At 38.5% G+C, this 19,244-nt stretch overlaps 1 protein-coding gene across 9 annotated transcripts in view; it reads right to left on the minus strand.

The window, feature by feature from the left end:
• The window catches only part of HDAC9 (histone deacetylase 9), a 491,942-nt gene that overhangs the window by 204,617 nt on the left and 268,081 nt on the right, over positions 1–19,244 (minus strand). For all 9 annotated transcript variants that reach the window (XM_087773643.1, XM_087773615.1, XM_087773600.1 and 6 more), the window contains 2 exons: positions 8,186–8,317; positions 5,209–5,324 (listed from right to left, as the gene is read on the minus strand). In XM_087773643.1, coding sequence (XP_087629769.1) covers positions 5,209–5,324; positions 8,186–8,317 — 248 coding nt within the window. The remainder of the gene's footprint in view (positions 1–5,208; positions 5,325–8,185; positions 8,318–19,244) is intronic.

The raw sequence follows: 19,244 nt of genomic DNA on the forward strand, positions 1-19,244 counted from the left end.
TTTGGGGTAGAAAGTGTGGCAGATTGCCACATCTGCCATTTAAAAAAATGTACCGTCTCTGTATATGCATATATACAAAACCAGCATCCTATCATTCTCTGATGGTGGGATACCCCTCACAGCCTTTCTAATTCCCTTCAAGTTAAAATCTTTAATACTTCTTTTGAAGCCTTTTGATATAATTTTCAAGGACATGGAATCGCTGATATATTTTTAATTACTGTGAAGTAAAACCAGACATTCTACAAAGATCACCCTCTGCCTTTCTATTCTAGATTCATTGGGAAGAAACATAAAAAGTTACATTACCACAACAGGAATCTTTTTGAAGCCTTTGCGTTTCTGCTTTAACAGTCATGTTTTTCAACATGTGGTCTAGTATAGTTGCTTGAATTACATTTTCTGTTTAACTCTTGCTTCCCTCCCAGAACTTTAACACAATAAGAGCTACAAAGGTCTTATTAGACTTAGGAACTCTGGCATGATATGGTCCCCAAGGGAACAACATCCTTGAAAAAGAATACCCTGTGTAACAGTATGACACAGTGACTGCTTTCTTCCCAAACAAAAAGCATATGGGACTCCAATAATAGACCACCTCCAAGAGGGATACTGCACACTCGGGCTTTGACTAAAGTAAATATAATAACTTGTCAAGCATGTTGTGGGGAACTGTAGATTTTCCCCCGGACAAACCTGGAATATCAATTAACTCTGTAAAATACTTTGTGCTAATACAATGCAACTTCAGACCATCAATGAAAAGTGGTTAAGCACAAAAACACAGGATGTTATTCCAAAACATAACCTTCCTCATACAGTTTGTTTGGAGATAGGACCTGTCACTGAGACAATAACAGTAGAAGTCTATCTCTGTAATTTTCTTTTGGTACCTAGGGAATGTCAACAGATAGCATAGGAAACAAAGAAGCTTCACTTGTATATTACATTAATTCCTGGCTAACAGTGTCTTCCCTTGATAACATCCACCTTTGACCATGAATAAAACCAAGTATGTCAAGACTATGGAGATATTATTGAGGGAGACTACAAAGATTTAACTGAAAAAGGACACTGGAGAAGCCCTTATGTGCTTCCTAGAATATAATAAAATTTGTAGCAACTGCAGCATCTATACAGAGCCACTTCAAAACTGTATGTTTCCTTTTTGGTTTTCAGTATGCCACTATTACATTCTAAGATTTGAATTAACAAATGTAACAGTAACAAGGTGTATAGCAGTAAAGCACGCTCCCACATTAAGTTCAGGCATGATTGTTTCATGAGGCAGAATCAATCATGTTATGTACCATGCGAGTTTAATGCTGAAAACAGAAATTTTTTAGTAAGAGCATTTCCATCCAATTTTTAATACTGCTAATAATCAGTAATTTTCATTTGGGGAGGTAACTGATTTTTAAAAATATTTTCAGGTAATATTAGCCTAAGTGTCAGTTAAACCTCATCTCCCAAAATAAGTTTAGTAGCCCCCTGCATAGATTAGGGTCCTGCATATGCTGAGGCACAACTGCATGACCCCAGCTGCAGCTTCTCTTTTTACACAGTTGACAATACCTTGAAATGGTGGCACAAACTGGAGTTGCCACCAGTATCATTTGACAGCACAATGGCTAAGCCATGGTCCTCCTCCTACATGCAGACTTGATGGTTTGGACTGGCACCTAAATTACCCCAAAGAGCAACTGCCCTACTTGCTCCTCTACATACTTACTGGAACCATGGATCCTGCTTTCTGATGCTTGAAAGATCCTGTCAACAGAGTTACCCTCTTTCTTAAAACAGAGTACAATAACTAAATGTAACAGTACATGATGATCACCAAGTAACCATGACTAGTTATTGTACTTCTGTTTTCGTACCAGGACCTGCTGAGGAGCAGGAACACCTATTTCATGTGTGCATGTGTATATGCACATTTACACATTAGGAGGGCAAGAGGAAATGGTTTGGCTTTAATACTTCTAAATTGTGAAGCTACAGTAAAGCTGTCAAAGCTTTGAATATTCACAATCACATTCTTATTTCTTAAGGCTTTTGGGGTGGGTTTTTTGCTAATTAATTAGTCTCTCTTCACATACACTTGAAGCAAACCTCACCAGCTGGTCAGAAACCTACACATTTTGTCACTAGCCACTTGCAAAGAGCACCTCAAGGAGCTGAGTATTAGAAAGAGTGCTGTGGGGCTGCACAAATCAAGTACATGTTTATCTGCCATGCATGTCATTTATGTCTCCTAGATAATCAGGCAATATTGTAGGAAATGCTGCTCTGCAAAGCAGAAATGAAAGAGAAGGAAAACAATCTGAAGCCCACTGATACCAATTGGAAACTTTCCATTGCGTTCAATGGCTTTTGACCAGGTTGTGAATGCCTAATATTAATCATTTCACATGAGTAAGGCAGGCTGTCCCTCTGAACTCAAGGGACGTGCTGTGCAGGGGCTCAATCCTGCTTGCATTTCTCATGCAAGTAAGATTTAGCCCCAGCACAGCAGGTGACCTGAAAATGTACGGCATGCTACAAGAGACAAATAGCTACTGCGGTGAACCTTGATGATACTGGAGACAACTGGGCCCAATAAAAACAGTATTTTATTTATAAGGGTGCAATTAAAATCTTGAGTTTAACTTTCAAGTTTCATATAATGAGACCACTGTTTTAACAAATGGTACTGAAAGTACCATTAAGGGAACTGTGATAGCAAAAGATTATCTGCAAAAATGTAGTAGTTGCAGTGCACGTTTGTTCATTCAAAAACATGTAAATGTCTACCCACCAGACTGTTTGCTCCGGAGGGTAAACCACTTAAAAGTCTCGCTATTCAAATGGATATGGTAAAAATACTCTAAAAATCTGTTTCATTACTGATAATGCTCCAATTCTGTCTATGCACTAGAGTGTAATCATTTACGGTATTGACTCATGTTTTACTGGTAAATGGCTCTCTGTCATAGCAACCTGTTTTCCCCCAGCAAAAAGTGTTTTATTTGCTGCCATGAAAACTGTGGCTATCCACCCACTCAGATATGAGCACAACACTTACTGCAAATGTCACAACAACGATTATGAAACAACAGCAATGTGAGTCATGCAGGATTACAGCAAAACAAGTGATATTTTGGGTGATTTTGGAACACTTATCCTATTATTAGAAACTTCTGTACTTCATGTATCTGATGAAAAATTGATTAGATATATAGCCTTTGAGAGCTGGCAGCTAATGCTAAACTAGAAAAGAGATATGTAGCAGTTAGTTTGGCTACTGTTAAACTACCAAAGAAAATCCACTGAAATAAAAATGCACCAAACTTGAGATTTATGGAAAAATGTTTGAGCCTACAGGACCACAGTATTCACAGTCAAGTAACCAGAGAGGTAAAGAAATCCCCAGCTGGATCCAGAAATGGAAGTCGGTAGTTTCAGCTTCTTAGCACGCTTCCAGTGAGCTAAGTGACCGACGCCAGCACGCAGAGCCCAACTTCTCAAGGAGCTTTTTAGGCTCATTTGAGTATCTGTGATTGTATGGTGGGGCTATAACTTCTGATGTCTGGGACAGCAATGGCAAATGATATGCAATGCACTGTTCTACTAATAATCAGAATATAACTCTGCTGGTTCTTGCTATAACCTTTCCAAATCTCCCCAAACAGAGATTGCCAGCCTGACCAGACTGTATGCATGTCTGATGGTGGTTCGACACTGTGGGCAAGTCTCCAGAAACTATAACATGCAAAGTAACAAGCACTGTTTATCAGTCTGACACATTATTCCCTTTGCGTTTTGTAGTATCCTCAAGTCAATACAAGATCCAATTGGACAAAATTTCCTGTTTAATACAGGACTAACATCCACATATTAGAAACTTTTATCTAAAACATTCCCCATATTAAAATATACCATACAATTCCACTGAACTAGGATCTGATCTAATCCAAATGATGGATCTTATTCTGCATCATTTAAATTTCTTTGCAATCACATACAGAGGGGCTATGAGGCAAGACCACATGTTAGCCATCAATGCAATTTTTTTTTCTTTTTGGTTACGGGCCAGAGAGAGGCTACTAATCAGTGTGCAGAGGTCACCCACCTGCCCCCTGGATCATAGTTCACACACACAATTAATTCATTATGGGGAAAAGTCACTGCTGGAGGTTGAACTGCCCATTCTAGGTTTTTTTGAGGTGAATGTCCTGCCACTGACCTGGAGAAATAGCTCCATTAGCTAAAACTCTGTTAAATCACATTTTCTTATGCAATTTTTCTAACGTAAACAGTATAAACCAAGAATTAATAGAAACCTTTGCCACCAAAGCAGGGATTGCTGTAAGTATAGGTACTGGATACAGAATATTGTGGAATTTGATTCTCCCTTAGTTGCATTAGTTTATTGTCCCTTTACAATATTGCCACGGAAAGCGTGACTTAGGCATGTCGTCTATGCTAAATGAGGTTCATCACAACTGATTTACCATCTGCATTCCTGTTGTTATAGGCACGTATGTATGAAACAGAATAAGGAGCAGTTAAGATTCCTTCCGTGTACAATCTCACTTTACCAAACAAGTATCCAAGACTCCTGGCATGTCAGTTATGTTGGTAAGTCCTGCCCTGATAAGGAAACTGAGGTACAGTAAAATAAAAGGCAGATGTGAAAAAGGATTTAGTCACCTAACTCCGATACCGTAATTAAACAAGTCTTAATTAAAAAAATCTACTTCAGCAGCCATCTGAACCTGTGACCACCTTAACTCATATGTGTTAGGGTCACCAATGCCTAAATGACTCTTTTGCACGTGAAAGTTCTTCATCAGCGTTTAGCATTGTGCACCTCTTCAGGTTATCCCAGAAGGTAATGTTCTGCAACACAGATGCTTCCAGGTTCCTTCCATAGCTCCCTCCCACTCTTCCAGTAGCATTACTGCTGCTTTTGTTTGGACTTTTGTTACCAAAGAGTCTCCTGAGCATGCATCTCATATATGCTGGCCTCCTGAGCATGCATCTCATATATGAAGATGGATCTCATATATAACATACTCTGATGTCAGCCTGCAGTGTCCTGGTATCCCAGATAATTGTATCTTCTGCAATTACCCTGCTTGTGAGTACGATCAAATTGAAGTTTCAAAACTGTCCAGTCTAGAAATCTGAGGAATTGTCTACCCAAAAAAAGAGAAAGACACTTACCTCAGCTTGAACGTTAGATGGCAAAACTGAGGTTTCATTTTCTGTTACACTGCTGGTCGGACCATTGCTTGGGGAACTGGGACCTGATCCAGGAGAGCTGCTACTGACTGAGGATTCTGAAAAACAGATTAAGCATACATGGATTTCACACTGGAAAGAAACACATGATCTTGATCAATTGCATACTCTTTATGGCCCAGTTTTTTTGCTGTTGAAAAGTATCTATCTGTTATGCTGTTTACTTATGTTAAAGATTTTAAATTCATCCTCCATTTCTTTTGGCTTTCCTTTTACAGTGCTAACAAGGAAAGATACTCTTGGTCTTTCCCCTTCTGATCTGTCTGATTCACAAAGGAAGAATTTAGTATTTATTTTTCCCACAAAGATGGTATGATACTCAGTGTCAGGCAGAGATACAGACATAGAACTTATAATAAGTAAAAAGAAAAGGAAGTCTTTTCTTTTTAATTGCAAAGAGTCCTGCCTCTGTAAGAGATCAAAATGACAGAGATAGCAGGCTTGCAAAGGTCACGATAACATGTCGTCAATTCATGAGGCCTACTGCCATCTCCCTTCTGTTTAGAAAGGGGATGGGAAGACTTATCATTACATACGCAAGTAATAATGGCAAAATATACACCAATTTCACTACATCTTTGGCACAAATACGAAGGAGTATCTACACCATACAAAAATCTTAAAATAGCATTTGAAAGGCTGTGTGTTATCTTGATTTAAAATTTCCTGAGTTCTGTCTAAGATAAAGGGGAAGAGGATGATCTCATTGTGTATTGTTGTATTAACTTATTCTAATCCTACACTGATATGAATTAAATTTATGTAATGAATACAGTTAACAAGGTTAGAGATGGAAAAGCTCAGCATTAGTAGAGATAAGCGTGTTCTATGTGATAGCTTTCAAATTAAAGTACTCAAGAAGTTAAACTAATTAATATCTAAATGTGGCAGTAAATATTCTATAGCCACTTCTTTGCTTCTTCACTCCTTCTGTTTCAGTTCATATGCAAAAATATATCCTCACTTTGACTGAAACTACCGGGAGATCTCCTAGCAATTTCTTGAACCTGTTGTTCTTTCCTACTAGAGCTGACTTTGATTTACGGAAGTGAATCTGTACCCAGCTATGCTCACTGGTCAGGTAAAGGTCTTGCATCACATTCTCACTAGTTTTTATAGAAGAGCAGAAACACAAACTTATTCTTTTTTCTCAGTTTTTCAAAAATTACAATAGCACTTTCTGTATAAATAGGCATTTAAATAAAGGGATATTTTCAGTTAAAAGAATAAAAACAGAAAGAGAAAAAGGCTTCAGCCAGAAATGTTTGATCAGGGCAGTTTTGATTATAAAAGCTGCAAAATGTCATCTAGCTGATATTAATAATTATAATGGCAATCTGCAAGGCTCCAAATTATTGTCAGAGCTAAGAAGAGAATACATTTATTTTCAGGTTTCCGCTCTTTCAATGGCTGCAGAAAAAAATTCCTGGGACAAGTATTTCACTTTATACCTGACTTGTGAGTGTACAAAATATAAAGAAATCCGCTAAAGCTAAGGAAGTGGAGATCAAGAATCTCATAAGAGCTTCGGCAAATGGAAATAATAAATCAGCAAATTTATTAGCAAATTTTTTATAAAAATTCTAATCGGGAAATAATTTACAGGGAAATTACCTTAGTTAGTTACTTTCATACTTACATTCACATCCATGTCGCAGTTTTACACAAGACATACTGTGAAAAGTTGTCACGAGAATTGCACATATGGGGACACTGACGTGAATTTGTTCATGTTGTGTTATATTTCCATCTTGGTGTGACATAATTCTGACATACCAAGCGAATTCAGATACACGTCTGACAGACTAGTAACAGTTGGTTTCATAAACATATGGCCTGACTGTAATATCACTTGAACAAGCCACGGAGCTACCAAATATCGATGCAAAGTCAAAGCAAGAAACATCAGAATGAGGCCAAATACTGTAAATGCTCTTTTCTTTCAAATGAGCAGATAAGGCCTTGGCAGCATCCTAATCCTAAGGACTAAAAATCAGAGGACTTTAGGCTGTTGGGGAACTCGAGTGCAATTCTGAAAAATAATATACGTGACAAAATTTACCACCCTGCAATACCAAACGTGTGAAAGAAAGCCTTAGCATCCCTGGTTCATCCACCAAGTCACTTTTTAAGTTCAAGGGCAGGAAAAATATTAAAACCAAATACCACTCGATAACAAATTTTCACTTTACTCTTTTTCCCCTTTTAATTCCCCTCCATATGCATAATTCTGTATTTTTACATGCTAAAAGTTCCCTTTCAATTACTATGAATACTTACTATCTGCTATGACCAACAATATGCCACTGAATATTTAAACATTTCAGCTCGCTCTTCTCAAAAAACAGCTTAGTGAGCCCTTACATCAGAAACAAGTAATCTTGACATTTTCAAACAAGAGAAACCAGAGGGGTAGGGCCAAACACAAGATTCCAAAATGTCATTGATTAACCTCAGTAATACCAGATAGGTGTTTTTGTGCTTTATATTAGCATCTGCGTTTTCCATGGAAGATGGGAAGTGGGAGATGCAAGACCCAAAATGTTGTCCACGTACACAAGACACAAATTAAGGGAAGAGACTATTCTTGTTTTCTCCTTTGATGTCCCTTACCACCAACAGTCTACCATTTATTTGTTCTTGTACTTGCTGTTTTAAAGTACTGGTTTCCAAGCTGATTTGAAAGTACGGCTTTCAAATTGACAATGACTTTTTAGTAAGTGGTAGAAAGCTGTAGATTACAAGCTATTTATAGGCAACCACTTATTTAATATGGTTTTCTTTTCAGCAGCAGAAAAAAAAAAGATACAACCCTTTGTTTAGCAGTTTCAATTCCAAAATACCATCACGATTCTGTAAGCAGTCACAGCTGATAGAGAATTTCTCCATTCTTAATTACCTGTCACCTCAAAGAGTCGCTTCTTGAATGAACTGACAACATTTCCATCCTTCCTCCTGAGTAAAGGACTGCTTCTCCTTTCTGTCACCTTTTGTTTTAACCGTGAACGTACCTTCAAATTGGGCTCTGAAGCTGGAAATGAAGAGAAGAAAACAAATGATTACAAATCAAATTAGTGCTTTGTGTCAGACACCACTGACATTCCCTGTAGGACCTCATCTGATCCGAAGAGGGCTTGGAGGCAAAGATTTTACTGCCCACCCTCCCCAGCCATCCTGCTGCTTCTCATACAACTCCGTTTTAGATTGGAGGCTAGAAAAGAGAGGAAGAGAGTTGACAAGCTTCGGATCCCAGTATTGTTCTCATCCCATTTCAACTCTGAAGTTACCTGTTAATTATTGTTAATATCATAATTATTAATTAGAGATGAATGCAACTTTTATTCTACATCACTTTTATCTCTCTTGTAGGTGAAAACTTGGATGGAAATACAGCTTGGAACTTGGAACCTTGTAATTGGATTATGGTCTGATGACGGAAATAGAGAGAAGCCTCCACTGGTGCCTTTTGATTTCTCTTAGAAATATAAATTACGACAAGCCTTGCTGGCAGAACATTTCTTGGTCAGCAATTTTAGGCCCAGAACTTCAATGTTTTCTGAGTAACGCACAAAACAACTAGATTTATGACAGTGTCCTAAGAACATTTATACAGAAAAATATATGCTCTGAAAACGACGAAGTAGGATTGATTCCCAGAAAACCTAGGATTATATTTAATGCACCTTGGGTAAGTTCCACCTTTGTTTCCTAAATGGACACAGCCTTTTCATATGAAGGCCAGAGATGACGCTCTGCTGTGCTTTTTATTTTTTGATATTTTTAGCATGATAAAATGTTTCATGTACTCATTTATCTGTTCTTCTAAGTAAACCCTCTATCAAACAGACTGCTAAGAGCTAGTGAAAGATAATTGTGGAATAGAATTTGTTTATATTTCCCTTTCTGGGACTGAGGCTTGGCTAAGCAGTATCTCAAAATAGAGAGAGCTGGAAACTGGGATCAGTTCTCTCTCCTATGCACAGACTTAAGCCCAGCCCCAAAGAGGGAGAAAGAGTTAGCAGAAAACCAAAATAAATTAAATCTTCATTTAATTCAGCATTATACCATTTGTCACTTCGGGGCAGGAACTCAATCCTGCACTTCTAATTCCAGTCCCTGACCAGCATGTAATATCGCACATCTGCTTCCTGCTGTCCCACGTGTTCCCTCGGGGATGGGGACGTTAGAAATGCTCACGTGAGAGCAAAGGGGCTGCACCCCCGCCGCAGCGCTGCTGTAACCTGCGGCGCCTGCAGTCGCGCGCCGGCCTTTGTCACGTACTACGTTGCTCTTGGCAAGAGCTCCCTTCTAAGTTGCCTGTGCCTTTCAGTGCATTTCAGACCAAGATGCACAGGCTAGCACAACACTAGAAATCATTAATAATAAAAATATTAACAAGAAATTTATTTTTGTATCGCTTACTACCATTGTTAAGACCAATGGTTCTAGCGATGGAGTACAGATGACTTGTTTGCTGTCTAAGATACCATTTCCTATGAAACTGAAAATATAAAATATAACATTGGCCTCACATTACACTACATGCTTTCACCACAGATCTCATCCAGGTATGATTACATTTGGAAGAAAAGGTGCTCGGTCCTTTTGCACTTACGGTTATTTCGATTTATACTATTCCGTACTCTTAAAATTTAGGAGACTATTTCCATACTCGTGACAGACTAATGTGATACAAATCCTCTGCAACACTCACTGGAGAAATGCTCCACTTCTATATGAATGTTTTATGCTCAGTAACAGCGATTGCCTTTCTGTTTTTACCACATTCCCATCATATTCTGCATCTGAATCAATCATATAAGCAGAGAAAGCAGACTTTGATGTCAATGTCTGAATTTATAAGCCATCTGAGAAGACAGCCCTTGCATGAAAGATGAAGATAATTTTTAAATGGAAATAATCCATTTTAAAATGAAAAGGCATGGAGAAGAGTGTTTTTTAAATTATAAAATAAACCTCCCAATAAAAAACAAAGCCAAAGCTTGAAGAGCATTTGTTTCAAGTACTGACTTTCTTGAATGTCTCTCATGAGACACTGCCAGCTCCTAACATGGTAGCAGTTAGGACTCGATGGCTGGCAATAAGAATTCAGGTTTCAGTGCACTAAATATATAAATTTAACCAATTATAGGATGTCTGCTCCAATGGACAAAATGCAGAACTGGGAAGTGGTTTCTTGACACTCATCTGTGGCTGAGGCACTGACTTGCTGTGTGACTGTAGAAGTCACTGTACCATCCTGCCCCACCGAAGCTGAAACAGAATTATTTTTGACTGCAACAGGTATGGATCCCAACAGCAGTCTTACATGCTTCAGTGCACTCCTACATGAAGGCAGTAATAACACATCTGTAATTGTCAACTCTCTTCTGATAGTTAAAAAGGCAAAATTAAGCATTTTAAGCTTCAAGGATAGAGCTGTGGATTAAAATTATAAATGTATATACACATATATATATACACACAGACTGCCCCAAAGCACATACTTGAGATTATTTAGAAATTATTTTAATCCTTTAAACTCTGAAATGCAAACAAGTGAACAAAAAGTGAAAATAAATTTTTCAAACTTTTTTAAGTTAAATCGTTCCCGTAGTATTTGCAAGGCATTTGGAAAGCCTTAGTGGCAAGTGGTGAAAAATTATTATAATTAATCTGCCCCATGTTTCAAATGAGCATTTGGTTCAATATTTTAACTAGTGGTTCTTAGAAGTGGTCTATAGAGGGATAATGCTTAAAATAACTGTTGTGCATTAGGCACCCCGTAAGTATTTCTGCTGCACATTATTAGCACCTTTGCTCAGCTTAATTAATCCATTGCCAAGGTTGACTATGTTCATCACCCAAAGGCATTCGCCAAGTGGAACAGAAGTGTCACATGGGGAGCCCTTACCAAATAACTTCTGAGGCTAAAGCTTTACTCACCAGCTCGCTGCAGAGTAGCTTCCTCATGCAGATACGAGCCCCTAAGAATTAACCTTTTTTTGCTCCATTAATACCACAAATCATTGAAAAGACCTTCATGGAGTCTATTTCTTTATGCGGTGTTTCAACCGTAAACCAAGACTCTGACTCAGCAAGATAATTAATGCACATGGCTAACTTTCTGTACACCAAGCATCCCACTGGGGTCCAGGACTCAAAACTAGATTAATTCTACCCCATACAGGATATGTCCTTTATCTCACCTTCCTGAGGAAACAGGGCCTCTCTGAAGCGTTGGAGGTGCTGAAGGAGGTGGGGTTTGCTGGGTTAGATGCCAGCAACTATAGTGGGCTGAATCATCTGACCAAAGAACCAAAATGATAGATACAAGAGAAAAACAAGAGCACGTGGCCAGGAGCGCGGCAGATGAGGAAAACAGGACTGCACGTTTTCAGGGCAGCAGGCTGGTAGGTTGGGCTATTCATCTAAAATCCTGCTAAGAACCAGTATACATCTAATACTTGTCTAACTGGCCACTATTAGCCTAGCCTCTTTGCTCCACAAATCTTTGCACTTCTACTACATTTAGCACTTTGGAACAAGTAATAATCAGTTCCCACTTGGAGAAAGGGAAAATATATTATTTGAGAGTGTTTTGTTGCAAAGAAAACAAAAAGACACAGCTGTTTTCTCTGAAGGCCATCAAAGCCCATGTCATTGATCTCAACGGGAATCAGTTGACACCCATCTGAGCAATTCACTTGAGTGGATTTCAGGAAAGACTAGCCTGAAAATGACTTTGTTTATGTAACTGCAGCATAATTTGCAATAATGAGATGTTGCAGTAATATGGCTTGTTCAGTCTCATCGCTATTACCTTGCTTATTCTCTTTTTAGTGCTGGTAATAATGAACTGGTATGACTCTTTAAATGACTGTAAGTGGGAAACAGGTAGGAAAGATATAGAAAGTATTAATTTAAACAACAACAGAAGATATCACAGGCAACCTGAGGATCAGTTACCTAACTCCTTGGCATGACTTGTAATTATCTCTACAGGACTCAGCGTCTCAATGACTTTTCTCATCTTTTATGGTGGGTTCATATAGCAGGAAAGAAGTAAGTAACTGTACTGCTAAAAATAGAAAATATACAGGCCTCTATGTAGGTACACATTAATTTCATCACAATAACCATCACTGCTCAAGTTAGAATCTCAGAATAGAAAACCGTTCTCTCCCGTGTAACATGATACTGAAACACAAGCACGAGAGATAGGAAAATGATTCGGTGAAGTCATTATGTCCTATACTCCACTTTGCTTAATATTAGCAATTTGCAGATACTAGCATTAAAGAATATAGCCTGGGGCCAGATCGCTCCCAAATGAGCTGAGGTTTTTTTGACAGGGCTTTGCTTCACTGTTTCTTTTTATTAAACACACAGAGATATTTAAGAAGAAGGGATAAAAATCCTCTCTACACATGGGGAGAGGACATATATATGAAGGGAATGTAAAAGATAATAAGGCACTACTTTCTGATGGTTCCTGGAACACAGTACTACTTTTGTATCAGAAGAGCATGTGCCAACTTCAAATCAGCATTTAATGAACCCAGGCAGGAAATGGGGGATGGGAGAGGGTGTGCAGCGAGCAGGTCCTCATCTCGAGGCTAAAGCCATATATAGGAAACCTGAAGAACAGAAAGTGAGCTTTTGTCCAGACTTCGAAAAGCTCTGAAGTGAAAGCATTTCCTTTTCCTCACTGGCAGGCTGGCTTAGAAAAGCTGCGGGGCAGTCGAGGTACATGATGCTAAATTCGGCTACAAGGATTCCAACAAGAGCGTGAGCAACAGCGGCAAAATTCACATCTTACTTGAGGATGATAAATTGCTCCCTATTGCCCAGGCACCAGTTGTTATCTCTAAGATCGTTTTGAAACAATAACTTGGACTGCTCTGATGTATTTAAGTCAACAGATACAATTAAGAAACAAAGACTTCATGATCTTGAAGTAAATCTTCCCTGGTATTTGCTATTTCTTTAGCTGTCTTTTTTTTAAGCTATGAAGGGTCATATATTATACTGATTTTAATATATTCTATGCTGTACTCCATGCAGGAGTTTTTATTAATTGTTTTTTTTCCTGCCTTACATCTAACAAGTCTCAATAAAGGAATACATAGTCACAGAATCTTTCTTTTTTCACACCGCATAGGTTGTTATTTTTTATAGTATTGCACTAGAGACCCATGCACAGATAAGCATGATGTGCTTTACAATACACAACCATGACAGGCCATGCCTGAGATAGCTTAAAGTCTGAGTTATAGGGCAAAAGGATGATGTATGGGTATAGACCAACAGAGGTACAAGAGAAAATAATGAGATGGTATTGTTAGCATGATGGTGGTATTGCCAGCATACCAGTGGCTTATCCTTTGTCAAGTTTCTTTATAGCACTGTGTCAATTGAGAATTTTCAAGAAGATACTGAATGTGGATAATGAGATAACTTTGAGATCTCTGTTATGATTTCACTTGAAGCAGGAGGAGCAGAATGGGAGAAAACATATTGCGAAGAGATCCTCATTTCGTTGGGTCCATTGCATAGCACAAGAGGTTCCTGGTCCATGCTGTGGGCTCCCAGTCACCGTGGTAAATATATATAAGTAACAAAGCAGCCTGCCTGTCTATGCCGTGCCAGGACCTGGAGATCAAGGAAAAAGTCAAATCCCACCTCTCTACTGCACCAATGAAAACAGCCAAGAGAAGCATATCTAAGGTTCCCAAGAAGCTAGTCTGAGGGTAGTAGGCTAGGGAGAAACTTCCCAGTTTCCCCTTCAGGGATGCAGGTAGAATGAAAGGCACATCATACTCCTATGCACCATCAGAAAGGACAAATGAGGAGATAGTCTGGGCTTCCTCACCAGAACTATGAATGCAACCAAAGCCAGGCAGAAAGGCAGAGAACGTAGGTCAGGTATCAAAACTGTTTCCAGCTTCCTCAGCTGCTTTGTGGAGAGCTATGAATGAGTTTGTCCTTCCGAGAGACCAAACCGTCTCACAGCCTCTCCTCTGCCGCATGTGGTTCTTGCAGACTTGTAAATAGTCTCTGCTCTGCATGGAGTTTCTGACTTCTGCTCTGGCTTCCTGTAGGCAGCCACAGACTGTTTCAGCCACCTCCACATAGCTGAATATATTAGGCATTGGCAAGATGAGCAGTGACTTTTTGCTTTCATACATGACTGACTGACATTTGCTGTAGAAGGCCACGTCCTGATACAAGACAATACTAGACAATGAACACATCCTCCCCACTGTCTGGCAGACTGGGAGATACCAGCGTGTAGTACAATTCGGTAGGTTCAATGACTTCTAAATTCTGGTAATTCAAAATGTCATTTCTGAAAGAGTTTTAAATTAGATTCATGAGACTGAAAGCTATTTACACATGCCCTCTAAAGCTCTTCCAAGAACTACATGGACCTGGCCGCTGGGTGGTCCCAACGAGGTGGGAGCACCAGATACAGCAGTACAGGATGGAGACACTTTGTTTTTTTGGCTTGCATCACCTAATGTGTTTTCAGTATATACCGAAACTGTTTCCTGTACAACCATTCACTTTAAGGGGAGTGCTGGTCATATGTGAAACCCTTTAGTCCTTTGCTTTATTTTACTTTTGTAAAAGGTAGAATGCTTTATTTATTCAGACTAAGGTAAATATCCATTCCCTAAATAAAAAAACAGGTTTAGTGAAACACATGGTAAAAGAGCTAATTAGATTAGAGGGGATCTCGCAGCCCTTCAGCTCTCTTCAGGCTAAGGAAGCCAATTTAACAAGATTAGCAAATTTTCATTGATTTCCTAAAGAAGGTTCAAAAATGAAATATTCCCTGAAGCTGTTCTAAATATCTACCTTTTCCTTGTTATTCATTACAGTCTGTATGAAACATAAAATTTCTGTTTTATTATCTATGCAAAAAAGTGTTATCTTTCTAGGAATGATTTATTGAGTTAGATGTAGGAATTACTTAGTGTACTGCTTGTATTTAGCCAAAATTAAAGATCTTTATATTTTTTATGAAAAGCTGATCAGTGCAATTTATTTCCTGTTGATATTTATTCTGCATGTAACCTGTGGGGCAAAAGAACAGGTCTCTTGATAGTATTCTTAATAATTTCTATTCCTTAGCACAGAAACAGCATCTCCTTGCATCTGCACCACTGGTCTATGTATCGGTTTCAATGAGGCCATGGTTTCACTGGGCCTCTTGAGTCCTCATTACATGTCAAGTCTGCTAAAACCATGGCATATTATTGCCATGTCAGGTCCTTCTTAATCTTCTTCCAGGTAAACTAATATTGTTTTCCAATAATAAATAGGGGATTAAAAAGCAAATAATGCTATACTGTCTTGAAACATAGAATAAAAGAACAAGGATATTTTAAAATTAATTCTCATCTTCCTTGCACATCTTCAAATTCTATAATTTTTTTTGACTTTTATAGAACTTATGGGAGCCAAATTGTATCTGAGTTCTCAGGAGGTGTAGAGGAGAAAGAAGGTGAAACGGGCCATTTAATAGAGGGCATCCCTCATTTGAATGGTAATAACCAAATTTAGATACGCATGACTGGCAGTCCTTCTGGCTAGGTCTCCACTGGTTATTCTCGCCCCCACTTCTGAGCACGTACACCAGTCGGTTCTAGCTGGGAAGAAGTAACGGGAATATAATACCATACTTTCTGCAAACATAGCAAATCCCACTCTTCAGCCTAAACCCTCCTCCAACATCCACTGAATCACTAATTTTGCACAAGAAAAAAAATACTTTCTTCATTGAAGAAGTGCCAGAGATAATCCCCTAGTCCCAAAAGTTGAGGCTTTTGTGGGGTCACAATCTGACCCCTAGATACATAATTTATTTCTTATAGAATAATCATGTTCATGATTAAGTTGTTCCCCAAGCACCATACAAGAAGGAATTAGTTAATAGAGTGATTAAATCCCACAGATTTTAATCTAGGAAAATATCCAGCAGTGATAACTCATTGATGGCAGGCAAAAAGTATAATCTAATATTTCATCAGCCTTCAGAAACTGATGATGAAACACCATCACCTTCTCCCCCAGTTTAATGGGGCACCAATGTCTTCAGTAGATGAGAGCTGGGCAGGTCTAGATTGCTGAAGCGTACTTTTTAAAAGAGCTGTCCAAAGACAACACAGAGTACAGGATGCCAAGAAAACAAAAGCAACCAAAACATAGTATATCTTGCTTTCCTAGCAGACAAGAACTATGGGCCAAATTCAGCTCACGAGTAGGAAGGCACTTCAGCTCCACTGAAGACAAATGAAGATAAAATTGGCCCCAAAGTTGTTTGGACTTTCAAAACACGTTTGTCTAACTTCTGTAGGCAAGGCTGACTTTGTGAAAGATTCTCTCCGTATTAAGTGAAGTGAGGAGAAAAACCCCACCTGTTTAAAGTCTTAATTAGATGTTGACACTGCACCTTCACAGCAAAACTGAATTAAAGCAAGTTTACTTTTAGATAGGTCCTTTATGCTCTGGGATATAATTCCAGTGCCCTACAACTTAATTAGCTAAATATACAATTTAACCTTGCATCTGGTAGAGTAATTTAACAGGAATAATTGTGCACCGCCATAACTCAACGAGACACTGAGGAAAACCATTGAAATGCTATTTCCTTGCCTTTGGAAGAGAATTATGTACAATTTCAGCATGCTTTGCATTTCTAACAGTTAAAGTCAACAGGGAGGTATCACTCTCATTTATATTACTTTCCCATGAGAAAATCAAAAGCAAAGTACAAAGCTTATGCCGTTGTTCATGAATGGCTCTGTAATACTTACTTGGCTTTAGCCAGAACATGTTATTTGGCAGCTAAAACCCTTAATTAGAGTTGTGGGTTTGAACAGATTTTTCAGTTAAACTATGTTTTGCAGGAGTTTGGAGAAGTGCAATCTTTACTAACCAACATCTTCTATTTTGGATGATCTGATACCATGTGATTTCCACTTTTCACTTCTCTGTCTGTTTCTCTCTTTTTGCCATCTTTTAGATGTTCTTGTTTACTTTTCTGCAAGTTTTCAACCATCCCTGCCCTAGATACAGTGGAAGAAAAATCCTAGTCCCACTGAAATCAAACAGGACAGTTTCTACTGACTTCAAAGAGTCTCAGATTTTATACGCAATATTTTGTAACTTATTTATCCAGAGGGAATAGACTTTGAAATGCCCATTAAAACCATTCCACTTCATTTTCAATGGACATTATGCTCTTAAAATGCTTTAGATTTTGGGACTGCTCCCTGCTCCTTACTTAAGCTGTTTCCTTTAGGTTCAAAAGTCAAAAAGGTGTCTAGTATCTATTACCTGCTTATCAAAAAGTTACGCAAGCTACTTGTTAATGCTAATTTATAAAACGTTTCTGAAAATATACACAGTTTGTGTAAGAAAACCTTTATGTAACCACATGAAGCAGAACTTTGTAATTCAATTGCGGCTATGGATTGGGCAGTAAAAGGAGAACTAAGATAGTATTTAGACCAAGATTGTATAATTAGTCTAGCCATCAAGAAGGTTCAGTATCTAGCACAACAGAGTAATTACTGGCAAGACAGAAAGTGATGTATAAACAAGTAGTGGGATTTTTGCTAAAACAGAAATACAGTGAAAAACCTTTATGCAGGTCATCTTGAAACTAAGTAAGAATCACCCACGCGTAACACCTTTGCTTCCTGCAATTAAAAGTAAGCATTAAATAAAATATATTAGACCAATCTTGCACTGATGGGAAGACTATGATGGTCTTTATGGGAATCATCCTGGTGCAGGCCCTGGCAGCTTTCATGATACCAAAGCATACCTATACAAGTTCTTTTCTCTCTGACAGTGTCATTAAGCCTACTGTAGCATTCATTTTTGTTTAGTTTTAAGCTATCTCAAAAAATTTCCCCTCTAAGTTGAGCTAAATTAGAGTGACAGGGCATCCCTCCTCATCCCCAGCTTAGGAGGCTGCAGAACCCTGATGGACCGGAGATGACGGCAGACCAGCACAGTAGCTACGACGGTATTACATTTCCTTAGAGCTGCTGGCTCCTGGTGGCTGAACTCTGTTTTGGCCTGGTCATTACATGAATCTGGAAGAAGCTGTTAACAACAGTTTGCTTCAGGTTCACTCTTCAATTGCAAGTGAAAGTTTCTTCTAAAACCTCTTACTACTAATTATGCCCTCTCAAGTTATTGATAGTGAATTTAGGAAGGCTAAAAAAGTCTGGTGATTAATGGGAAGAGAAGTCAAGAAAAAGAAGGGCTGGGAATCAGGATACCCCTCCCTCCACAATAAGCACCGGTGATCTCCTTTGGGCACATCACCAAGTCCAAATTTGTCAAGACTGTTCATTAAACCAGGAAAACAAGGACTCTGGGAGGCAGGAATGCTTAGCATCCCTGAAAAATGGGCTAAAATGAGGAGAAATATACCATGCTTGCCTTGTTTCCCTGCTTCAACAAAGTGCCTCTCCCATTTATTGTGCTCACTCATAAACTCAGAGAAAAATAACGCTTCTCTCTACTGAGCTTGAATTCTTCATTTTGGCAAACAGGGTAATTGAGGGTTTGTGATCCTCTAAGCCTTTTTTTTTACCGAAGACCAAAAGAAAACCAGCTTTTTCATATACTGTTACTTCACAGGAGAGTGTTTTCCTAGAAAATGCAAACAGAAATGGAATTTGGTGGCACAAAAGGGAAAGGGAGAAAAACTTTCATACGCAAAATGTTTTTCTTCTCAGTTTCAACTGCTCCAGTAAATTACTGAGTCACTAAATGCAGAAAGAATAATGGTAAGGAAATATTCTAATTAATTTCTTTTTTAAAAAAATTACATCTGCTGAGTTCTCATTCAGGAATCTTTCACTCATTACACAAGAGCTATGCTGTTATTCTACTGCCTAATCAGGTTAACTTAATATGGTTTTTACAAA

This window comes from Nipponia nippon, unplaced genomic scaffold, assembly GCF_047370975.1.
Source record: "Nipponia nippon isolate SJK-2023a ecotype South Korea unplaced genomic scaffold, ASM4737097v1 scaffold_1, whole genome shotgun sequence".
Classification (NCBI taxonomy): domain Eukaryota; kingdom Metazoa; phylum Chordata; class Aves; order Pelecaniformes; family Threskiornithidae; genus Nipponia; species Nipponia nippon.